This window comes from Microtus pennsylvanicus, chromosome 10 (assembly GCF_037038515.1).
Source record: "Microtus pennsylvanicus isolate mMicPen1 chromosome 10, mMicPen1.hap1, whole genome shotgun sequence".
NCBI lineage: Eukaryota > Metazoa > Chordata > Mammalia > Rodentia > Cricetidae > Microtus > Microtus pennsylvanicus.
Genome location: NC_134588.1, coordinates 79330517 through 79356868, shown reverse-complemented (window position 1 = coordinate 79356868; position 26352 = coordinate 79330517). Strand labels below are relative to the sequence as shown.

The following is a 26352-nucleotide window of genomic DNA, read 5'->3' as shown; positions in this document are numbered from 1 at the left end:
CTCTGTGGCTTTGGAGCCTGCCTGGAACTAGCTCTGTAGACCAGGCTGGTCTCGAACTCACAGAGATCCGCCTGCCTCTGCCTCCCGAGGGCTGGGATTAAAGGCGTGCGCCACCATCGCCCAGCAGGAATTTTCTTTTTCTTTATAAAGTTACCATATACAAATGGGGGGGAAAACTTGTTCGAGTATACTTTTCATCTAACTCTTAGGGACGGAACCAAATACTTACATGCACGTGTTATTAATGGCATCATCTGGGCAGTGTCCTGAGCAATAGCACTTTAAGAAAGGCAAGGTATCCTCTGGTGCTAACGTCACTCCATTGTCTGGCTTCTTCTGGTCCAAATCTGATTTCACACCAGTACCATGGAGCATACTGTCTAGATTCTGCCCTGTATTTAAAAAATGAAATTTGTAAATAATCATTCTTGAAAAGTTGTTGAATTAGAGTCTTCAATAAAAAAGCTTCTGAGTTTTCTTATCATAATAACTGCAGTTAATACATCTTAAAATAAGTTTGATAATACCAACTTATAAACTATTATATATACAGAACTACCAGATGCAGCAGGATGTAAGGAGACTGCCCAGTTACAAGTTGTATACCAATGAAAGACATACAAATGACAAAAGGTCTGTGGTTCTGAGACAGGGCAGAGGAACCCTCTCCGTAAAGGTACTTAGCTAAGAGCTAAGCACTGGTAAACACTTTGGAGAATTTTAATTCCAGGACAGGTCCCTACTATAAGGGCCCTTTAGTGTTTTAATTTTTCTTTAAATAAGCTAAACTATTTGAAACAGCCAACTGGCAATTTGATTAACAACTGTAGGCCTCTCCCTGGTGCCTAGTCGCCTTGAGTGAGGAACTGTCAAATAAGCAGCCCTCTTTCCTAACTAGCAGTGCTGTCACTATGACAGAGCAGCTGTTTTGAACACTCCAGGGATTCCTCTGAGGAAACTCCATAGCAGCTGCAGGTACCACTGGAAGGAACCACTGCTACTGCTGAAGTCACAACCCAGCTTCAGGAGCCCTCACTCCTCACAAGTGCTCCAGGCTCCTTTATCATGTAGGTATTCATAAAGGACTTTAAAAAAAAAAAAAACAAACAAAAAAGCTTCCTAAGTTTTGAACCAGAATCAAAATTAAGAGTTAGGAGGTTGCTAAGAGTTCCACAGTGGCCAGAGGCAGACCCCAGAGAGTCTGAAGGACTGCAGACACACTGAGGCAGGCTATAGAGGCAGACCCCAGAGACTCTCAAGTACTACAGACACACTGAGTTGGTGAGAAAGCATGAAAAGCTAAGTTAGGGATCCTAGGTAGCTGAAGAGTTCCTGAAAGTATCCAAGGATTAAGAGCCAGGGGATCAGATGTCTTAGGCTAGAGGTCTACAATACTAGCTGCTGAGGACTAGTTTTCAAGGCCAGAGTACGTTCTGATCTGAGTATCAAGAGCATTCAGAGTCTGGAATTCTCAAAGTCTGGAATCTGAAGTCTTCTCTGAAAACTTGACCCATAAGCCTATGGAACTAAGGAGTACAGAGCTGCCAACACTCAGGAATCTGCCCCTGTCATATTTGTGACATTCATGCAATGGGACCTCCAGCCTGCTGTGACAGCTTCAATTTACTAGGTAGAAAACGGGGAGACTTTTCAGGAAAGGCTGAGAAAATTTCCAATGATTTCAGAAGGGGGGGTTGCACAACTCCTCTAATTTTTTGGTTCAAACTTATAACTACATTTAAAAATTCTTTTTGAATGTTTCTCTGAAAATGGAGCTACTAAGCACCTTTCAGAGAACTCGAACTGCCTAAGTAAGGTAACTGTGAAAACATGAAACAAATCCCGTTTTCCTTCTTTCATCCCAGGGTAACTGGTTTGAATCCAGACCATGCTATAGAAAGTAAAAGTTGCCAAAAGCTTATATAATAAAATAGGGATCTTGAGTTTCTGGCATCAAATGACAGGTAACAACATACACAGCTCTGAATTTTTCAGGTGAAATCACCTGGCCCTTCCAAAAGAAAGAATGGTAGTCGGGCGGTGGTGGCGCATGCCTTTAATCCCAGCACTTGGTATGCAGAGGCTGGCAGATCTCTGTGAGTTCGAGACCAGCCTGGTCTACAAGAGCTAGTTCCAGGACAGGCTCCAAAACCACCGAGAAACCCTGTCTCGAAAAAAAAAAGAAAAAAAAAAGAAAGAATGGTAGAGCCAAAAGGATTAGATAAGCAAGAATTTCACTATAAAAATGAAGTGGTTCAGTACTAAACTCAATTTTAAATTTAACAATACTGATAAACTACAAAAATGAGGAAAATAACACATACACACTGACAGCAAGAAAGCAGAGTGTAAGAGTTATAAATTCCATAATTTGGATTATTATTATTGCTTGTTTCTTTGCTTTCTGAGACAGGGTTTCTCTGTGTAGTCATGGCTGTCCTAGAAGTCACTCTAGATTAGGCTGGCCTCCAAGTCAGAGATCTGCCTGCCTCTGCCTCCCCAGTGTTGGAATCAAAGTTGTTCACCATGACCATCTGACCATAACTTGAATTGCAATGACCTTAAGTTTCTCATACTTAATATTCAGGAAAGAAATTTACTTCTGAATAAGTATTTGTTAATAGAAACAAATACTGAAAAGGAATATCTGTAGGCCCATATTTCTATATGGTATGGCAGCTAGGCTCTAAAGCCATTGACGACACCTGAGATGGTCACGTAACCTTTCAGAGTTGTTGCTAACCTAACAAAAAGTCAAAATGTTGTTTTGCTCCTTTCTTTGTAATTTGGAGGATGCCTGATAGAGATGCTAATTCAAGCCTATGTGCCAGCTAGCATATACAGCAGACAGGTAGTTGTGGATGTGACTAAAAGCCATTCACCCGGTTACCTAGGAGACCAAATGCTTTTTGGAGAATAAAGCAGGAGGAATTCTCTAGCATGTAAACTCAGGACATCATGAGGGACCACTGAGAATCTCCCTCCCGATGTGAGTTGTGTCTTTATTCTCGCACCTCCACGCAGGTCCAGAGAGAGATAGTTTATGTTGGGGTCTGCTCAAGAGACTTAATGGCGCTGAATGTGGGGCTGATCTATGAACCCTCCAAAAAACAAAAAAGAAATGACCAGACGTGAGGAACCCATGAGAGAAAATCTGTTCACAGCTGGATATGTGAGTACTGAGCGCTCAAAAATAGAGATCAGAATTTAAAGAAACGTAGAGAAGCAGGACAAAATTTAAATCGAGAGTAAAAATTTGTAAATCAGTATATATGGGATAAGGAAAAAGTATTCAGTTATATATGTAGGCAAAGGGAGTTAGAGTGGAGCAGAAACAAAGGCAGAGATATTTAAAATCTGTAAGCGTGATAGACACAACTTTTATTGCTTGCTAAACGGGTAGGAAAAGTAAAGAAAAAACGGCTTTTGGCCTAAGAATCGCCTTGGTTACTGCTGAGATTGAAGTGCCATGTGCTGGCTAGCTGAATCTAACCCACCTGCATATAAAAGGCAAGCAGGAGACAGAGAACAAATTTAACCTCCCACAGTCAGTACCCCAGAGTCAGTTTATAAAACAGTGGAGACCGACAAATATCCTTCAAAGGTAAGATTTGTATACATATGTGTTCCTCAGCCCCTCACCATGACGTCCTTTCAGATGGAAGTACTGTTAACACTGTGGCAAAGCTTCTGATGATCATCCAAATGGCTAAAAAATGGAAAAAGCCTCATTTATTTTAACAACATCAACTGTAAAAGATGGGGAAGAATGGCAGGGTATGAGAAGGGAGAAATCCGCCATGCTACAAATGAGAGACATTCTGGTCTCTTGTGAGTCTTCCTAATTAGGTAGGTGAATAATGTTTATAAACTACATAACTTCTCCAGTATTCACTTATTTAAGAAGGCAGTAGGGCTGGGAGGTGGTGGCATACACCTTTAATCCCAGCACTTGGAACACAGAAGCAGAGGCAGGTAGATCTCTGTGAGTTCGAGGCCAGCCTGGTCTACGAGAGCTGGTTCTTCAAGACAGGCTCCAAAGCTACAGAGAAACCCTGTCTCAAGAAACAAAACGAGAGAGAGAGAGAGAGAGAGAGAGAGAGAGAGAGAGAGAGAGAGAGAGAGAGAGAGAGAGAGAGAGAGAGAAATAGACTCAAGGTTTTAAAATCCTGATATAGTAACAATAACAAAACAATCAATTTAACCATAGAGGACAAACGTGTGTGGTGGAATCCAAACTTGGGTGATACACACCTGTAATTCCAATCCTTGAGAGACTGAGACAGGAGTTTGAGGACAGCCTATGCTATAGTATAACAAACACCTTGCCTCTTACACAACATCAATGACAACAAATATAGCAAAGAAGATGTTGCCCATAGTGATGTGGGGGCAAACACTTATAATCACAGCATTCATAAAGCAGAAATTATCTGCAAATTTTTTTTTCAAATGACACATAAAAAAGTTTTGATCTTTAGCACACAAAAGTGTTAATTCTTTGTGTGGTTGGTTTTGTTTTTTGTTTTGTTTTTTAGATAGTCAGTCTTACATGCAGTGCTGGTTGTTCTAGATCACACTATATAGACCAGGTTGGCACTGAACATAAGAGATCTGCCTGCCTCTGCCTACGAGTCCAGGGATTAAAGGTGTGTGCTACCACTCCTGACTAGAAGTGTAAATCATGAGAGAATATTCCACTCAATATAAGCTTACTATGGAACAACTTGAGCTCAAGGAACTAAACATCAACAAATTAAATATTCCAACTAAAAAATGCGATATACAGATTTAAACAGAATTCTCAATAGTGGAATCTCAAATGGCCAAAAAACACTTAAAGAAACATTCAACATCCCTAGCCATCAAAGAAATACAAATCAAAATGACTTCAAGATTCCATCTTATACCTGTCAGAATGGTGAAGATCAAAGACAAGTGATAGTTCATGCTGAAAAAGATGCGGAGCAAGGGAATGCTTCTCCACTGCTGATGCGAGTGCAAACTAATACAACCACATTGGAAATCAATATGGTAGTTTCTCAGAAAATTGGGAATCCATCTACTTCAAGACCCAGCTATACCACTTCTGGGCATAGTATACCCAAAGGGCGCTCTACCCTACCACAAGGATACTTGTTCAACTATGTTCATAGCAGCTTTAATCTTAATAGCCAGAACCTGGAAACAACCTAGATGTTCCTCAACTGAAGAATGGATAAACAAAATACGGTACATTTACACAATGGAATATTACTCAGCTGTTAATAACAATGACATCATTAAATTTGCTGGCAAATGATGAAACTAGAAAAAAATCATTCTGAGTGAGGTAACCCAGACCCAAAAGACAAACATGGCATGTGACCACTTACAAATGAATATTAACTATTAAGTAAAGGATTATCACACTACAATCCATACACCCAGAGGGACTAAGTAACAAGGAGGGCTGGGGGGGGGGGGGGGTTGTACATGGGAAGAGGAAATAGATTTTTCTGGGTAGACTGGAGTTGGTGGGGATGGGAACAGGAGAGAATGGGTAGCGGGGGTTGAGGGAGAGTACTGGGAGAGATGACTAGAACTGGGATCATTTTCATGCATGAGGTAAAAACATAGTGCAGTGTAAACTCCTAGGCATCTACGAGGATGACCCTAGTAATGGAGGATATGGAGCCTGACCCAGCCATCTTCTGTAACCAGGCAAGGCTTCCAATGGAGAGAGTGGGACACCAAGCCAGTCACAAATGCTTTGACCTACTATTTGCCCCTCCTGCAAAATGTGCTGGGGTAAGGGTGTCACATCTTGGGTGGGAGTAACCAATCAATGACTGATCCAACTTGAGATTCATGTCATAACAGATAGCCCAGACCTGCCACTGCCTGGAGAGTCAGGCCACGTAAACTGAGTAATTCAGAGACCTAGGACAGAACTGAATACAACTGACAAAAAAAAAAAAAAAGTCAATTAAATGATTCCTAACGATACTCTGCTATACTTGTAGACCAGAACGAGGCATAATTGTCATTAGAGAGGCTTCATCCAGCAACTTATGGGAACAGATGCAGAGACCCACAGCCAAAATTAGGCAAGTTCCTGCAAAAGACAGGGAGGGAAGGATTGTAGAAGCCAGAGGGGTAAAGGACACAAGAAAACAGCCCACAGAATCAACTAAGCAGGGCTCATAGGGGCTCAAAGAGACTGAACTGGCAATCAGAGGGCTTGTATGTGTCTGACCTAGGTTCTCTGCATATGTTACGGCTGTGTAGTTTGATATTCTTGTAGGACTCCCAACAGACGGAGTGGGGGCTGTTTCAGACTCTTCCCTGCTTTTGGAAACGCTTTTCTGTTACTGAGTTGCCTCATTCAGCCTTAATGAAGGGATGTGCCTAGTCTTGTTGTAAGTTGTTATACTATGTTGGATTGATAGCCAAGGCGGCCTGCTCCTTTATGAAGGGAAAGGAGGAGGAGTAGATCTTGGGGAACAGGGAGGTGGCAAGGAGAATGAACTAGGAGGAAAGGAGAGAGAGGAAACAGTAGTCAGGGTGTAATATATGAGAAAATTAAAAGAGAGAGAGAGAGGTGTGTACCATACTAACTATCTATATATGACCTGAGCAGCATAAAGCATTTTGTTTAGCAAAATGGAAATTATTAATTTATCTTCACAATCATGACAACTCTGGTTCATAGTGATCAGCAAAACCTAACAGAAAGGCAATATATTACGTATTCTCATATTTCACAGATAAAGTGGCTTGAGATGAGGGGGCTCTGCGTTCTGAGCAAAGCAACAATAAGGCAAATACAAAGAAGGTAGAGATTTCATTTCATGCTCATGCAATAACACAAAAATTTTAAAAAGCTTTAATACTATAATCCAAATTTCCTCATGTGGGTAAAAAAATAATCCTTATCATTCAGTACTATATAGAAAATTACAACTTATAAACCCAAAGTTCAGAAAATGAAGATGGCAGGACAGGGACTGGGAAGATGGAAAGCAAATCTAGCCAATTAGAAAGCTCTAGGTTTAGTTGGACACCCTTTCTCAGATGACAATAGGTGGGGAAGACACCCAGTGCCAACAGTGATCAACACAAGTAGTTACACACATTGTGCACAAACACTAACACAAATATATACAAAAATTTAATTCTAAAACAGAAAAAAGATAGAGGTGAGATCTACCTCAAAACCTTCTATAAAGCAATGTTAACTTTTCAGTTAAATTACTGTCCTAAATAAACTACTTGTGGGGGGGTTGTATGCAAATACAGTTCACATAATAGCAGCAGACATCACTATTAACCTCTATTTGATCTATGAACACATGGTACATAACAGAGGCCACAAATAAACTGCTTAGACTCTACGGAGAAATTTTAGAACTCAGCATAGACAAACAAGTGCATTTATTTTCCAAAGTCTTCTCATGAAAATAAAACAAATTTTGAATTATTATTTGTGCTTATTCTTTGTTGTGTTTTCAGAGAGACAGGAATTTTAAAGCTCAGTCTCAAGAACCTACTGTTTTGTGCTTTAGGCACTAAACTGCAGACTATTTATACTTAATCTCATCTGATCCTCACTAGACAAACCTCATGCCTGTGTTACATATAAGAACAAAGGTTCAGAGAGGCTAAGGTTGTTAAAAAGGTGTCTATACAAAGTTCACACTTTCTTTTGGCGTGTTTTTTATTTGCTTCTTCACTTAAGAGTTGTGTTGGTATGGATGACCTGTTTAAAAAGGAACAGGAACTAAAAGCAGATCAAGGCATTTAAGTGCTTTATATATACAGAAATGACTTATTAAATAAGCATCAATTTACCTTGAACATGAGAAATGATGGAAAGACAGGCTCCCAATAATCTGATGTAAGTATAAAGCTGAGTCATTGTTCAATGTCCACGTATCCTGTACACTGCCACTTTGATTTACTGGTCCTACTATTTCACTAATTTAAATGGCTTTACTGAATGAGATTTCCTTACAGAAGAACAAATCACTAGACGATGACTTTCACAAGCTGTTTTCTTCAGATTCCTGGAAAATAAACGAACAAACAAGGCAATGAATATAATGAAATTTTGCAGTTTTCGAGGGTGGCGAGGAAAACCAGCCTAACCAAGCTTTTAAATGCAGAAATATACTTTTAAAACTTTTGGTGTATACTGGGGAATCAACTCTAGTGCCTTACAATGAGCTACAGTCTCAGATTTGTTGAAAGACATTTTTAAAGATTAAAGCTCTACTTTTAAGGCACTGTAATTACAATGCTTAAATAATTTAGTACAAAGTTGTAATCTCTCCTAATCTCAAATCAGCCACAATGAACATACTAAATCTCAACCAACTAGTACAGTGTTGGATACACGTTAAGGTCCCTCTACTTGGGAAGCTGACAGGTCTAGGAGGTCTAAGACAAGCTGAATAACAGAAAGACAACTCCAACTCTAAAGAAAAGAAAAAGAGGGGGAAAAAAGAAGAAAAAAAATCCTCATTAATAGCTTTCTCTGCTTGCTCAAATGTAATAAAATTATTCAATTACTAAATTGAATGTTTCAGCTGGGTATGGTATGGTGGTATATGCCTCTAACTCTAGCACTTGAGGGGAGGGACAGCACAGAGACAGAAAGGTTATCAGTTCTAGCCAGTCTGGGCTATTCACCCGACCATCACTACCATCCACAAAGAAAGTTCCTTAGTATACTAAGAAGAAAACAGAAGACTGTGGCGGCAGCACATGCTTTTCTTGTTTGTTTTTTTGAGACAGGGTTTCTCTGTATAGATTTGGAGCCTGTCCTGAAACTCCCTCTGTAGACCAGGCTGGCCTTGAACTCACTGAGAGACACCTGCCTCTGCCTCCTGAATGCTGGGTTTAGAGGTGTGTACCACCCCCACCCCCCAACCCCCGCTCCCGGCTTGATTTTGGTTTTGTTTTTCTTTTTTCAAGACAGGGCTCCTTTGTGTACCTTTGGATCCTGTCCTGGTACTCGTTCTGTAGACCAGCTTGGCCTCAAACCCACAGAGGTTTGCCTGCCTCTGCCTCCCAAGTGCTGGGATTAAAGGTGTGTGCCACCACTACCAGGCTGCTTGTTTTTTGAGACAGGGTCTTGCTATGTAACTTAGACTGGTCTACAACTCTGGAACTCAGTGGTTTTCTTGTCTCAGCCCTTCAAACACTAGGGTCATAGCCATATACCACCATGCCTTACTGGCTTAAAAAATCTCCACATCCAACTGCTTACCGCTTGTTCTTTCCTTGGACAGGATCTTATCTACCTGAGGCTGACAATTAATTAACAAGTTCCCATAACTGCTTCACAAGAAAAGTATAACTGAAGTGGGATGAAGAGATTAAAGATCACACACAGTGATAGAGTTATACCACTCTCACTCTATTCAGACTCCATTGCTACTCTATACACTATATTAATTATACTATATAAAATGAAATATACATATATATTGTAAAGTATTTAGGATTACAGTGGCACAGAGCAGGTACTCAATAAAGTTTCTTCTTCTCAAACATGTCTATGATATGGTCTGGTATATATATGAGGAAAGTACTGACTGTGAGAAATTCTTATAGTTTAAGAACTTGTGGTAACTATAAAATCAATACATTATTTGTACTAAGAACATTGCTAAACTATGAACATAATTTTATTAGGTATTAGTAGAAACAGAAGATAACTACAGGAATGTAAAAGACATAAAAATTACTCCATTTACATACAAATGGGATCAAGGGTCACATAATATAAGAGGAACCAGCAGAAAGGGAGAGAAAACTAATTCATTAGATCCCCTCAAATTCTTAAGTCTTATGTAAACAGTGTTCTTGCCATTTGATATTATTCCCCAATTATTCATTAAGAGCTTCTTTTATGCATCAGCCTACATATCAAACACCAAGAATATAGTCATAACGGAAAAAAAACACCTCTCATGGAGTTCACAGACACTAAATGAGACAGCTAAAATACTCTGACAAGGGTCAATCACAGCACGGGGGTAAAGTTGTTTATGGGAGGCTTGCATCTTGGGGAAGAAAATAAAAGATGGAAATACTTTTGACATAGAGTAAGGCAATAAAAAATGAAATGTAAGCATATTTTCACTAAGCACAAGATAGGAAAAATGTGAAATCCTGGAGGGTCCAGATCTATTCTAGATGGAAAGGCCCTTGTAAGCAATACTGAGGATTAACACTTAAGCTTCTATGTGAAAATCAAGCTAAAAGTCTATGCAAAGATTTCTGAGAATCAGACAAATAGGGAGCAATGCTTCTGAACTGTGAAGAATATGACAGTGTAATACAACAAAAAAAGTTAAAAGACAAACAGGACAAGGACTCTATGAAAGATTTACATTTTCTTTTCTCTTTTTCCTTTTTTGGTTTTAGAGACAGGGTTTCTCTGTAGCTTTGGAGCCTGTCCTGGAACTAGCTCTTGTAGACCAGGCTGGCCTCAAACTCACAGAGACTCACCTGCCTCTGCCTCCCGAGTGCTGGGATTAAAGGCGTGCGTCACCACTGCCTGGCCAAGATTTAAGTTTTCAATGTAAGAGAGATGAGTATCAGTTATCCGGTGTTTACATAATGAACTAGAAAAGGCAAGAGCAGAAGCAAAGCAGGGGTGAGAAGACATGAAAATCTAGGAGAATGATATTTTGTGCAATTTAGGATAGCGGTTAAAATCAGGGTGACAGTAGTTCAGTGAGTAGATACAATTAAAAAACAAGACTATATAGTATTCGATAATGGCTGGATGCAGGGGTTAAGGAGCATGAGTCAAAGATGACCCCCACACTGCTGGTCTCAGCAATTACTAAAATGTGAATAAGCAGATTTTTAGTTAAAGTGAAGAAAAAAGGACTCAAGGGTTCAGATTTAGACATCTGAGATTACTCAAAAGGAATGTGTCCTGGGCATCTGGCTCTCAAGCTTAAAGGAAACATCTGGGGCTAAAGATACAAATCTTCCATTATGTCAACGGCACAGAGATATTAAAAGCTAAGACTCTTTGAATGAAAGAGTCCCAGAGCACTGTCTAGTTAGAAATTGCACTAATGGCCAGGCACAGTGGTGCATACCTATAATTTCAACACGGAAGGCCAAGACAGAGTCAGAGATCAGCATTGGCTACACTATTAAGACCCTTATCTAAGCTCCCTCCCCATAAGTCAAAGATCACTGTTAAGATTGGACATATGTCCACAAATGCTTTGATACATTCTCTCGAGAGTGAAGTCTAATTCCCCTCCCTAGAGTATGGACTAGACTCAGTGACTCATTTCTAATAAGTAAGGTGTAAACATGAGTGACTTGCTAGGTCAGCTTCTGCCTTCATGTCCTCTAACTGAAGCCAGCAGCCCTGTCCTAAGCATATTCGAGCAGTCCGACAAGGCTTATGTGGCAAGAAACAGGTGTGCCAATAACCACTTGAGTAAGCCTTTAGAACTGTGTTATTTGGACATTTTGCTCACAATTTTATTAAACCATAAGTGAGAAACACTCTGATTGTGGTGGGTTCTTTTCATTTGCTTGATCAATTATTGAGACAGGTCTTGAACTGAACCCAGGGTAGCCTAAAAATCTGTGATGATTCTCCTGCCTCAGTCTCTCACGTGCTGGGAATTACTGTCAGGTGCCACCATATCCTGACGCTGATGCCTTTGGTAGATTCTTTTTTTGTTTGTTTGTATGTTTTTGGTTTGGGTTTTGAGACAGGGTTTCTCTGTGGTTTTGGAGCCTGTCCTGGAACTAGCTCTTGTAGACCAGGCTGGTCTCAAACTCACAGAGATCTGCCTGCCTCTGCCTCCCAAGTGCTGGGATTAACTTTGGTAGATTCTTGATAATGTATGTGATAATAAATGTCAGCTGTTACAATTTGGAGATCAACAGATAAACTAAGACCATTCTGAGAAATATACTGAAATATAAAAACCTAATCACCATGAAAAAAGTCTGAAAAAGTAGTCAGGTAAGAGAAAAGACAGAACGCCCAGAAACTTATAACATTGTGGACAATATGCTTCTTCAAAGAAAGAGCCAAAGCATACTCTGTTTTAAAATTATTTTCATAAGACTCACTTTGGAGGGGTAGAAAGCAGACACTTTTGGGGGGGGGGATGGGAGTTGAGACAGGGTTTCTCCATGTAACAGCCCTAACTGTCCTGGAACTAGCTCTGTAGACCTTTGGGGATGTTAGTTCATCTATTAAGGGCTTGTGTTCCTTCATTACTAACCTGGAGGAGTTGTACCTCGTACCCCAGTATTATATATTCAGTAAATAGGTGTTACTGATATAATCATTAGTAGCAATAAAAATGTGAATTTTCCCTTGTCTTACAGTAGCTGTTTTTACAACCATAATACAACAGCAAAACTGTTAACCGATTTTATTTATGGGGGAGGGGGGGTTTCAAGATAGAGCTTCTCTGTGTAATAGCCCTGGCTATCCTGGAACTCACTGTAAGACCAGGATGGTCTCAAACTCAAAGATCCACTTTGCCTCCCAAGTACTGGGATTACTTGTGCGCTCTGCCATGTCCAGTATAACCTGACTTTATAACCATACTGAGATATCATTTCATTCTAACATTTAAAAATAAAGTATATGTGCTTTAAATTGCTAAGAACTTCACCAGAATCTTAATTTTTTAAATTATTGTGTGGTATTTGAGTGGAGAATTTAGAAGACAACCTTTGGGAAATTAATAATGTCCTTCCACTGAATCTGGGAATGAACTTGGGTTTGTCAGGTTGGAGAAGCAAGGGTTTTTATCAGCTGAGTCATCTCACTTGTCTTCATTAGAATCTTTACCATAAATTAAAAATATGTTTTGGAAATGTCACTAACAGAGGCTAAGGAGATGATCCAGAGTTTTGATCCCCTGTAGGCACATAAAAATCACTTGCAGATCCGGGCGGTGGCGGTGCAAGTCTTTAATCCCAGCACTCGGAAGGCAGAGGCAGGCGGATCTCTGTGAGTTCGAGGCCAGTTTGGTCTACAAGAGATAGTTCCAGGACAGGCTCCAAAGCTTCAGAGAAACCCAGTCTCGAAAAACAAAAACAAACAAACAAACAAATCTAAACAAACAAAACCACTTGCAGTTCTATGCATCTAGAAAACCCAGTGCTGGGGAGGTAGAGAAGAATATCATGGGGAACATGCTGAATGCCCTAGCTGGGAGCTCCTCCAGGTTCATGAAAGAGCAGGTCTCAAATCAGTGAGTGAGAGAGAACAAACACACATGCAGACATTTAAAATGCCGCATTATCAAAATTATAAAATGATGCATGGATTAAAAAGCTATCAAATTGACATTAACAATTGTACCTACATTAATACAGTTTCCTCGGGAAAGTAACATGAGCAAAATTAGGAGTCTTTTTTAAAGAAAGATTTATTATTATTATCATCATTATTATTATTATTGGTTCTTGGAGACAGGGTTTCTTTGTGAGTAGTCCTGGTTGTCCTGGAACTCACTCTGTAGACCAAGCTGGCACTAAACTCACTGAGATCATCTGCCTCTGCCTCTCTGACTGCTGGAATTAAAGACACATGTGCCACCACCACCTGGCTAAAGAAAGATTCATTTATTATATGTGCTATGATTGTTTTGCCTGGATGTATGTCTGTGCCCTGGGGTTGGGGTTGCAGATTATTGTTAATTGCTGTATGGGCTCTGGAAATTGAACCCAAGTCCTCTGGAGGAAGAACATATACTCCCAACTGCAGCAGCAACCCTCCAGCCCCAAGAATTTCTCAAGTTAAAAAAAAAAGTAAAACTTCACACACAAGAATGTTGAACTAACAGTTTAATCAGAATTGAAGAACAAATAGAAAAAAAAAAAACAGGGAAAGTCAGAAGTCAGCTGAAAAAACAAGCCTGAAGTCATTCTTTCCTTTTCCTGTCAAGCTTCCCCTATAGCCTTCATTTTTTCTAAATACTAGAAAGGTGTGGGAATTTCCAGCAAGCTGGCCAGCTTCCAGTTCCATAAGTCGGCAAGGAAACCCTTTCCAGGGGTCCCCCCTCAGGCAGCTCCAGGCGCCTGGTCTGACAAGCCTTCTGAGAAGAACTATTCTGGCTGCAGACTTTCTGGCTCCACAGCCATTGTTGGCATGGCAGCTCTGCTCCTTATCCAGAGCCTGGATTAGCATAAGAATATCGCCTTTTCCCTTAACAAGCAATTCATCCATTTTCTTCCCCCAATTTCTAACCTCTTTCCCAGCAAGCTTAACCCCAATATACACATGTGCAACTGCAGCAACGCTGGCCAGGGCTATTCTAGTCAGGATTATTTTTGTAACAGTGAAAACACAATCTCATCCAAATCTGAAGAGAACATTTGCTTCAAGAGCTCTGGGAGTGTATCTGTGACAACAAAAGCCTGCTTTTTAGCATCTAAAAGGAAGAAAATCTTTCAGTTTGAATAAGAATAGGAAATAACAGTCTCGGCGCGAAGCGGCTGGCAGCTTCTCTGGGACCAGAAGACAAATGAGATTCTTGGAAACACTGAATGCTCAGTCAGTCTTGTCTGAAGCCTCAACTACTCAGTCAGGAGTCAGTAGATTGTCGGGTGTGGTGGTGCACACCAGTAGGATTTGCTGTGGAGGAGGCAGGCAGATCTCTGAGTTCAGGGCCAGCCTGGTCCACAGAGTGAGTTCCAGGACAGTCAGGGCTACACAGAGAAACCCAGTCTAGAAAAAACAAGGATGGACGGAAGGAAGGGGGAGGGGGAGAAGAAAGAAAAAGAAGGGATGGGAGAAGGGGGGGGGGGAAGAGAACGAGGAGGAGGAGCCCACAAAAGTCCAGTAATTCCAGTGAAGTTTTGAGGTCACTGTAAATTTTCTTTGACAATCAAAAACAATCCCTCTGTGATGAGGATTAAGAAAGGCACAAAATCAAATAAAAAAAATTAAGAAGAAAGGAGGGAGGAGAGAGAGAGAGAGGGAGGGAGGGAGGGAGGGAGGGAGGGAGGGAGGGAGAGAGGGAGGGAGGGAGGGAGGGAGGGAGGGAGGGAGGGAGGGAGACAGACAGACAGACAGACAGACAGACAGACAGACAGACTTACTTGAATACTCTAAGTTAGTTTAACATGAGTGGTTAAAAGAGCTTGCTGTTCCTTCCAGAGGATTCAAGTTCAAGTTCTAACACACAATGTAGTCTACAACTATCTCTACCTCCACCTCCAGGGGACCTAACACTCTCTTATGGTATTCACAGCACATGTGCATATATGGAAAGTGAGTGTGCATGCATGTATGGATGGATATACATGTACACACACAGACATAACACAAAGTTATGCCATTTACAGGAAAATGAGTGTAGCTGGAGATGATTTAAAGAATAAGCCAGTCTCAAAGACAATTTTTTTCTCATAGTTCTTATATTTTATATAGATACACAAAATCATGTATGTATTTATGATATGTGTGGTGCTTTGAATGAAAATGCCCCCCATAGGCCCATAGTGAGTGGCACTGTAAGGAGGTGTGGCCTTGTTGGAGGAAGTGTGTCACTGTGGGGAGATTCTGAAGTCTCAGATGTTCAAGTCATGCCCAGTGTGGCATCCACTTGCTGCTGCCTGCCAAACCAGATGTAAAACCCAGCTTCTTTTCCAGCACTGTGTCTGCCTGCATACTGCCATGCTTCCCACAATGATGATAATGGACTAAATTTTCAAAACTGTAAGCCAGTTCAAGTTAATGTTTTCCTTTGTAAGAGTTGCCATGGCCATGGTGTCTCTTCACAGCAATAGAAACCCTAACTAACACAACGTGAAAGCAGAAGCAAAACAATCTAGTATAAGAAAAGGAACTAACTGGAGTGAGGGAGCATGGTCAGTGTATAATAAATGAAAATGTTCTTACATTTAAGATGACACAAATAGTATACAAAGTGATTTAATATTTTATCAGCAGCTATGTAATTTATTTTTCCTGATATTTGCCCTCTCGTATTTACTAGGTCTGTGGTCGTCTACATCTTAGCTAACAGGGCTTGAGTTATTCACACTTAAAGCCTCAGCCATTCATATGTGCTCCACTACATCATCATATCATCAACCATTTCCACCTTCAGATTATACCCTGACCCCCACCCCCACCCAAACACACTTCTCACGACCTCTTTTATTCTCTAATTTCCTCTATTTGGACTATTCAGACAATCACCTAGACAAATACACCACAAGTACCTTTATTCACCACACAGTCACAACACAGGAAGAACAATCCTAATTCTGATCATGATTAACCATACCTCTGTTTAAAGCCCTCCAATGGTAGTCTACAAATGTTCAGCAGACTCCAGTTCCACTATTCTATCTGCATTGACCTACGGCTCTTCATTAAACAAACTACAACAAAGGACTGACACAAGGACAGGGCTGCCACCTACATCATTTCCCCAGGATATCTGAAAATACGTACTGCCATATGGCCTCTGAGCTCATTCAAAATCCTCGTCTTACTCAGTAACCCTACCCAACCCTATCTAAATTTCAACAGTGGTGTCAATGAAGGCCTTCTTGTTCTCCTCTCTCCTCCAGCCAGGTTTTTCTCATTAGCACTTGGCATACTTTGATATTTCATCTTCCCTATTTTATTTTATTTGAGAAATGATGACACCCTATAGTCCAAGGTGATGTAAAAACTCACTTAAGAATGCCAGGTGTGGTAGCACTCAACTTTAATCCCAGCACTCAGGAGGCAGAAACCAGGAGATCTGTGAGTTTGAGGCCAGCTGGTCTACAGAGCAAGTTCCAGGACAGCCATGGCTACACAGAGAAACTCTTGTCTTGAAAAATACCAAAAACCAAAACTAAACTCACTTAAGAAGGCCAGGCTGGTTTCAAACTCATAGAGATCCCTCTGCCTCATTCTCCCAAGTGCTAAGGTACAGTGATAAACCTCTGTACCCAGTTTCATTTACTGTTTTCGTTTAATTTTTCTAGACAGGGTCTTACTATGTATTTTAGATGGTCCTTCAACTTGTGATCCTCCTGCCTCAACTCCTATTTTGCTATGAAACACATGTGTGTGTAGGTCACCAGGCCTGAGTCTTTGTTCTTTGTATTGTTTACTGCTTCAGAGGGTAGACATGTCTGCTGTAGTCACACCACACATGTGACAGACACCTAAAACCTTGTTTGGCACACAGTCGGTAACAAGTATTTACTAAGATAAGAAATAACTGATTAGGGCAAACAAAACTTAAATGCTATGCCAATCTCTTTATTTTATATACAAACCAGACTTTTCTCCAAAGTAGGCATGAAAAACAATAACTGGGCAGTGGTGGTGCATGCCTTTAATCCCGGCACTAGGGAGGCAGAGGCAGGCGGATCTCCATGAGTTTGAGGCCAACCTGGTTTTCAAAGTTAAGTTCCAGGATAGTCTCAAAAAGTGACTGAGAAACCCTGTCTCAAAAAACAAAAACAAAGACAAAACAAACAACAACAACAAAAAGATATGAAAATCTGCTCACTTCCAGCTCTGATCTAGTGGGAATTAATTTCTACTGTTTTCACGGCTATCTACTCAGTTTTCAGATAAAAATAAAAGATCTTAAGTAATCTTAAGTACATGTAAATATAACTTTCTCAAACTAACAATACTGCTTATAGCAAGTGTTGCCTGGATTTTATATTAACAGTGCCACAGTCATCTACCAAGTTAATAACTGTGACTACATAAACACATAAATACCACACACACACACTCCTTTGGTACAAACCATGTTACTGACTGACCAGCCTGCATCCACTTTAGGCTTAAAAACCATCTTATAGTAAAAACAAATTAGGTTCATCGGTTTATGTTAAACCTGTTTCTCAAGGATTAGGCTATGCTCTACCTGTAACCTTACCTACAAATGGTTCTGTACTGCATGTTTAGGGAACAGCAACCATGCCTTTATTTCAAAAGGCTGTTATAACTATTTTGCAGTTTTATATCTTTGTTTCAGGAGGTCATTATGACTAACTTGTTATGCATTATGTTCTGTTTCTTTAGCCCCACCCATTTTGCCCACCAAATCCCCCATTTGGAAACCCCCACCCCTGAGCTTGTCTTTCTCATATCCAATGCTGACCTCTTGAATCCTTCCTTAAAGGAGGCAGCCTGTGTTTACAAATAAAAAAGTTGCTTTAATTAATTTGATCATGATGATTTAAGTCCATGGTCTTTCTTCTCAAATCTTTGGAGTTAACATAATATAATGAGAGGAATGCCGAGGAACTATCTAAACTTAACAATCTTACAGTAAAAAGATACAGCAACAGGTTCAAAGGTGGTGTGTATATAAAAACTGTATGTTCACTTTTAACTGGCTACATAATTGAGGCTGGCCTTGAACTCCTAAACCTCCCAACTGCTGGCATGACAGGTATGTACTGCTGTACCCTGCTGTAAACTTCTAAAAAAAAAAAATGAAAGAGCCAGGTGTTGATGGTCACACTTAGAGGCAGACAGATCACTGTAACATATAGTGAGTAGCACTGTGAGTACCGAAAGCTATAAATTAGGCCAAGGGATGATCAATGTGTACACTTATAACTTCAAAATCCTAGAAATAACAGAAGTTATAGTTTTGTTTTGTTTTGAGACAGGGTTTCTCTGTAGCCTTTGGAGCCTGTCCTGGAACTAGCTCTTGTAGACCAGTCTGGCCTCGAACTCACAGAGATCCACCTGCCTCTGCCTCCCGAGTGCTGGGATTAAAGGCGTGCGCCACCACTGCCTGGCCAGAAGTTATAGTTTGAACGTGAGATGTGCACCACTGGTTCATGTATCACAGGCACATGTGGGTACTGCTGTTGGGAGGCTCTGGAAGCAGAAGGGTGGGGTGAAAGTTATATTTAACCCCCAGACCCTGCCTCACTCTGCTTTCTATTTACCATGAAGAGCCTCCCACTACCACTACCACAAGGTTTTGCCTCACCATGACCAAGGACTATGTATGTGTATATACATATACACACACATACATACACATTGAATGAAAAGACAGGAATGGTTATCAAAAGAAGTCAGCATGCTAAATTTTATTAAACATAACAAAAAAGTAGAGTTCATCTATAAAACCAAATGCTAATTCTTTGAAGACATATGAAACACACAAAACACACATATATGCTACACCTTGTAAAAATAAAGTCACAAGTAAATAATATTAAGAATGAGAGTCTTAGCAATAATTATAATTAGCAACATTCAATAATATTAAAAATAATATTAAAGTCAACATTTAAGAAGTCTAACTGCTGAGAATGTAGCTCAGTGGAGTAATTGCTTAGCATGTCCAAGGCCCTGTACTCAATGCCTAGCACTGCTCCCTGTACCCAAAGAAAGCCCTTTTAAAAGGAGCTCTATTGGGTCAGTGACACTGGGTGGTAAACAAAGGCACCTGACAAGCATGAGGACCTGAGTCCATACCTGGAACGAACATGGTACAAGAAGATAAACTGATTGGCCCAAGATGTCCTCTGATCTCCATACACAATATAGCAAGTATCAACCCTCCACCACACAATTAAATAAATCAGTTTAATGAAAGAATTATTCTTTATATTTCACTTAATCCTAATGCTTTGTAAGCAGGTACTCTCATTCTGCATACCTTTTTGAAAATAAATTTGAAAATCAAGAAGTTGACTGCAGTGATGGCTTAGTGATTAAGAGTGCTTGCTTCTCTTCCAAAGGACCTAAGGTCAGTTCCCAGCACACACACCAAGTGACTCACAATCAGTTCCTGAGGATCTAACACCATCTTCTGCCCTCTGTGGGCACTCACACACAGGTTTAAACATACTTCCATAAAGACATACATACAAATAAAAATATCACAAATAAAATCTTTTTTTTTTTTTACTTTTAAGGAAAAAAAAAGAAAAATCAAGAATATTGCCTGGGGCTGGAGAGATGGCTCAGTGGTTAAGAGAATTGTCTGCTCTTCCAAAGGTCCTGAGTTCAATTCCCAGCAACCACATGGTGGCTCAACCATCTGTAATGAGGTCTGGTGCCCTCTTCTGACCTTCAGGCATACACACAGACAGAACATAGAATACATAATAAATAAATAAATATTTTTTTAAAAAAGAATATTGCCTGGTTTATCTCTCTTTATTCCTCACCTCTTTAGCTTTGGTAACAGAGACTAAATCCACAGCCATTCACATGCTAGAAAATGTTTTTCCACTTAGCTACCCCCATTATTTTTAGTTGTTCAGGCTTGCCATAATAATCACTATCCTTCAGCTTCAGACCTAAAGTGGTCAAGATTACAGGTGTGTGCCTCCATGCCTAGCCACCGCATGATTTCATAGAAAGATATCAGAAAGCTATTAAGTCAAGATGGCAGACAATACATAAAAAGACCAATAAATTAACTATGAAATATAGGTCACTAAGATGGAAGGTAGAAAGAAAAACAGTTGAATTGAGGATAGAGAAAGACTTTGGTATATGTTTAAAATTTTGTGTCGACTCATGTAATCTCTTCAAAATAAAAGAAATGGTTTTTGTGTCACCTAGATCAAAAATTACCTTACCAGCAGTTGCAACTATAAAGTGCTGCACAAAGAAGTCATTAAATAAAGTTAGGAGCTGAAATGTCACTGTGGAAACTGCGTGTGGGTTGAGGATCCCCTGCAGGTACAGGAGTGAAGGCCTCAGTCACAGGATGGCACAACTGTGAGATGGTGACTCTCCTAGGAAGCCAGTCACTGAAGAGGACACTGGAATCAGTGTACAGAGCTAAGGCACTAGTTAGCCACAGAAGCCAGGCAGTGATAGGACACACCTTTAATCTCAGCACTCTGTGAGTTCAAGGCCAGCCTGGGCTAGCTAGATCTGGCCCGGCCTTGAGGTGTTAGCTCACATCTTTAATTCCACTACAGAGGGGTCACATGTCCCTAATCCAAGCAGTAAGGAGGTAGAGACAGGAAAAGATGTAGCTGGGCGGAGAGAGGAATATAAAGCAGGAGGGGACAAGAGCTCATCGGCACTCTGAGTCTCATGATGCAGTCTGAAGATTCACGACAGCCCCTTCAGTCTGAAGATTCGGTAGAGGTAAAAGGTCTCTTTCTCTAGTGACTAGCTACACTGTTTCTCTGATCTCTCAGCTCTCACCCCCTAATATCTGACTCCGAGTTTTTATTATTAAAATTCGTGCTACAGTAAGTTAATTACCTCAGATAGCTCAGGCACTGAGGGAAACGAACTAATGCAAATGCCAGTGGATCTCAGGGCATTCTTGAAGGAGCAAACATTTCTTTCTTTCTTTTTTTTTAAAGATTTATTTATTTATTATGTATACAACATTCCTTCCATGTATGCTTGCCAGAAGAGGGCACCAAATCTCATTATAGATGACTGTGAGCCACCATGTGGTTGCTGGGAATTGAACTCAGGAAGAGCAGTCAGTGCTCTTAACCTCTGAGCCATCGCTCTAGCCCCGCAAACATTTATTTCTAAGATGAAAATACATTAAAATTATTAATTCATAAGAAAGGCGATTCAAGAAAGTGAGCAGCTAACACAAAGTTCTGGTGTGATGCTCAATGAAGCTGCAGCAGTGACACAGAAAGATTATTTTCAATAATAAAGAAAGCATTTTCTATGACTTGATTTTATTTTCCTTACCTCAGGGATGTGGTTAGATAAAACCGTAGTTCCAATTTTCTCCAAACAGCTTTGACCTATGCTTCCATCTCATGAATTCCAAGACAGTATCAAACCGAGGCATATTTTCATAAATCTGCTTTAAAAAAAAAAAACCTTATTTAAGAAAAAACTTGCTAAAATAAATGTGTGAAATCAGCACAAAGTATTTCATAGGTAAAGTTATTTACCTTCAAAGTAAAGTCAACGGTTACTGACCAAAGAACATGTAGTTCCATGGAAAATAAAGAAATTAGTTAAAAATGTCCACATTTAACTTAAAGTTTTAATGAACAGTATTAAAATAAAAAAACTCCAAGACTGGTAAAAACAACACTGAGATGTACAATTTTTCTTCCAGTTTCACTTTCTCCTCTCTTACTCCATTTTTATTTATACACTATGGAGGGAACCTCACCCCCCCCCACACACACCCTTTCAGCACCACCATGCAAGTGGAGGGTGGCGACTGGAGGGCAACCTGCAGCCACTGGTCCTCTCCTTCTACCACATGGTTCCCGGGCACTGAACTCAGGTTACCAGGTTTGGCAGCAAACTCCTCTACCTGCTGAGCTAACCTTTTTTTTTGCTCCCCTCCCCCCTTCAAATCCTCCCCAAGGTCCCCAGGCTCCCAATTTACTCAGAAGATCTCATCTTTTTCTACTTTCTACTTCTCATGTAGCTAATATCTATATAAATCTCTCTTAGTGTCCTCATTGTTGTCTAAGTTCTCTGGGATTGTGGTTTGTAGACTGGGTTTCTTTGCTTTATGCTTAAAAACCACCTATGAGTGAGTACATGTGATAATTTTCTTTCTGTGTGTCTGGGTTACCTCACTCAAAATAAAGTTTTCTAGCTCCATCCATTTTCCTGCAAAATTCAAGCTGTCATTATTTTTTTTATGCTGTGTAGTACTCCATTGTGTAAATATACCACATTTTCCTTATTCCTGCTGAGCTATCTTGCTGGCCCTCTTACTACAAAATCTCTGCATTTTTGAGGCAGGGTCTCACTATGCAGCTCTGGCTGACTTGGTGCTCCTAGTGTAGGCTAGGCTAGTCTTGAATTCAGAGCTCTTGTGTCTCTACTTTCCCAGCGCTGAGATTAAAGGTGTGCGTTACCATTCCAAGGTGCAAAACCTTAACAACCAGTTTCAATTTCACTCTAACTCCTATTTATAACACTAGGATTTGTAAGGGTATTGTATCTGATTGTACTGGTCTGAGAGGCAGATTTCAACCACACTAATACAGTCCTCTTAAGGACCCTATTGCTTCAAGGGACATATATAAAAATGAAAGGTGGGGGGAAAATGAAAAGTTGAAGACTAACAATTTTTAACCTATTTTAAAATATGCATATTTATTTAGAGCTTGTTTTCCTGTTTGTTGGGACAGGTTTTACTATGGACTCTAGGACTGGCCTGAAACTCATGGGTCTGAAATTTTAAAAACAATTCCACTGAGGGTTCTGTTTTATTTTTTTAAACTAAAACTTCAAATAGGAAACTACTATTTCAGTAGGAAATTTTCAAAAGCAGTATGAATGGAACCTATGTCCCGTTCAAGATCTTCGGAACATTTAGTATAATAGCATGCTGAAGTTTAATAGTCTTGGCAATGACAAGTAAACTCACACCAACTGGGACAACTCAAAATGGTCTAGTCTATCAGTCTTCCTTACAGACTCCACTCAGCAGACAGGCTGCCACCGCTAAATCTTGCATTGTCTAAGAAATGAGCATGACCCTGCCAGCAACTGGCAACACTGTCTGCACTTAGGAGCTTTTCCGGGTCTCCTCATGTGTTGTCCACAATATAACCAGGGCCTAGAATATTTCAGACCTACTCTTAGTCTGTCACTAAGAGAAATGAGGGAGGGTAGACATCTATCTGAAGGACTGGTGTTTTCATTTTTCCAATCCAAAAATCTTTATAATCTTAGAAGAATTTCCCCTAAATTAATAAGAAAAAAACACAAATAAATACATTATGCTTTCACTTTAGAAAGGCATATTTTACCTCAAAGTCATTTGGGGGAAATTATATGTCCACCCTGAAAATGTGTATAGAAAGGAGATAACCACTTTGTTAAACTAATTTCCATAAAAGCAAAAATAGCCCATTGATGTAATTCTACCAGATATTTGCAATGCATCGAATGATGAGTAACAAGCAAAAAACACTATTTATTACAACACTAATTATTATAACATTGTTTCCACAGCTAAAAAAGATTTGTGCTTTAGGCTAAATCTAATTTTTAAAAGGAGAAACACCAGCAATATTCAAATACACCATAATTCCAAAATCCAGATTATCTAATCTCCTGTTGTACTTTTTTTGTTTGTTTGTTTTGTTTCTTGAGACAGGGTTTCTCTGTAGCTTTGGTGCCTGTACTGGAACTACTCTTGCAGACCAGGCTGGCCTTGAACTCACAGAGATCCACCTAACTCTGCCTCCCAAGTGCTGGGATTAAAGACATGCACCACCACTGCCAAGTCCTGTTGTACTCTTATATGAGAGTAATAGTAAAATAAATTTTAAAAGTTAATCTTAGGGGCCGGAGAGAAGGTCATCATTAAGAGCACATACTGCTCTTCCAGAGGACCTGGGTTCAAGTTCCTAGTACCCTATGGTAACTCCAGTTCCAGAGGTTTTGACCCCGTTTCTAACCTCCTCTGGTACCAAGAATTCATGTGGTGCCCAGTCATACAAGCAGGCAAAACACTCACACAAAATAAATAAATCTCAAATAACAAACAAACAAACAAAAAACCCTCATCTTTCTGGGCGGTGGTGGTGCACACCTGTAATCCCAGCACTCAGGAGGCAAAAGCAGGCAGATCTGTGAGCTCTGGTCTACAGAGCTAGTTCCAGGACAGGCTCCAAAGCTACACAGAGAAACCCTGCCTCTAAAATAAAATAAAAAATAAAAAAAAAGTAATTTTAAAAAAACTAATCTTAAGCCCTGCTGAGGAAAATTAAGTATGATTTTATTTCTGTAACTCAGAAGTGGAACCACAAATCTATAATATATACAAGCACAGGTACGGAATTTACATAGGCAGAGTGGTCAAATCTCTTCATTTACTAGGACACTTAGCACAGCCTGTTAGCACTATGAATGTGTGTTCAAGGGATCCTATAAAAACCAAACACTGGGGTTAGTAAGATGTCTCAATAAGTAAAGGTGCCTGTTGTCAAGCCTAGTAAGTAACTTGAGTTCAACCCTGGGGCCTCATATAATGGAAGGTGAGAACTGACTCCTGCAAATTTTCCTCTGACCTCAACATTCATATCACAGCACATGTGCATGCACACAAACAAAAAAATACAAAATGAACTGAAATGTAACAACAACAAAAAAGACAAACATCAAATAAGTGTCATTTTTTTCCACCAAAGATTTTGTCCTAAAATTTTCCAGCATGTTAAGATAGAAAAGTTCAAAAGTAATTTTCAATTTCCTTAGATCAATTTATGCTGTACTGTGTAAAATCAGCCCTAATACAAGAATTATTAAGTAATACTTAAGACACTTAGGGTCAACAACTGTACTATCCATAACGGTGTTTGTTATTGATGGGTTCTGAATGGTTAATGGATTTCCTGTGGCTTGTTTTTGTGGATTGGGAATTGAATCTAGGGCCTGGCACGTGTTTGGCAAACACTCTTATTTACTAATACACACACAAGCACTAGTGACAGTTAAAATACCTTTGTAACTTCAGATTTAAACACTTAAAGGGGAAGAACAAGATATAGATTTGGAGAATATATTTACAAAGTACACATGTAACAAATGACTCATCAAGAATGTAAGAAGCCACTGGGCAGTGGGAACGCACACCTTTAATCCCAGCACTCAGGAGGCAGAGGCAAGAGGATCTCTGTGAGTTGGAGGCCAGCCTGGTCTACAAGAGCTAGTTCCAGGACAGGCACCAAATATATAGCTCAATAATAGGGATAGGAGTATAGTTGAGTAATAGAGTGCTTGAGAGAACCAATATGGCTCTAGGTTCAATATCCAGCAATGTTGGGGGGCGGTGTTCAAATTCAACAATACAAAGAAAAAATTGCAACAAAAAAAAAGTGTGTTTTTTTTTAAGGGTGACAAGCATCTCATTTAAGAGATCATATGAACAGCAAATTAACACATAGAAGACTACTAGTTGATGTGGGAGTCCCCTCTGTGTGTTGTTATTACCATTAACGAATAAAGAAACTGCCTTGGCCTGTTGATAGGGCAGAACTTAGGTGGGCGGGAAAAACTGGACTGAATGCAGGGAGAAGAAAGGTGAAGATGAGACACCATGGATCTGCTACAAGAGATAGACGGGCTATACTTTGCTGGTAGGCCACGACCTCGTGGTGACATACAGATTAATGGAGGTGGGTTAAATTAATATGTAAGAGTCAGCCAAAAAGAGGTTAGAGCATAAGCCAAGTAGTGATTTAATTAATACAGTTTCTGTGTAGTTACTTTGGTTCTTGGCAACCGGGAGGAACAAATGGCACCCCTCACCAACAGATTGGCGCCCCCATGGCTAACTAAATCCACCTGAGGGCTTGAAAAGGAATTCTAGACCAAAAAAGGGGGGAAAAAACATAGTATAAGACAGTTTCTTGCTGTTTGCTGGAAGGTTTCCACAGCTCCTTTAA

The 26352-nt window shown here is 40.0% G+C and overlaps 1 protein-coding gene across 6 annotated transcripts in view; it reads right to left on the bottom strand.

Annotated features, from left to right (window-relative positions):
* Window positions 1–26352, bottom strand: part of Bmpr1a (bone morphogenetic protein receptor type 1A) — a 106411-nt gene that overhangs the window by 32625 nt on the left and 47434 nt on the right. For 3 of the 6 annotated variants that reach the window (XM_075988711.1, XM_075988710.1, XM_075988714.1), the window contains exons 2-4: window positions 21671–21785; window positions 7834–8048; window positions 230–392 (exon numbers count right to left, since the gene is read on the bottom strand). In XM_075988711.1, the coding sequence (XP_075844826.1) occupies window positions 230–392; window positions 7834–7900 (230 nt within the window). In that variant the 5' untranslated portion in view covers window positions 7901–8048; window positions 21671–21785. Of the gene's footprint in view, window positions 1–229; window positions 393–7833; window positions 8049–21670; window positions 21789–26352 lie in introns of all 6 variants that reach the window. The other 3 variants (XM_075988713.1, XM_075988712.1, XM_075988715.1) reach the window with 2 other exon arrangements.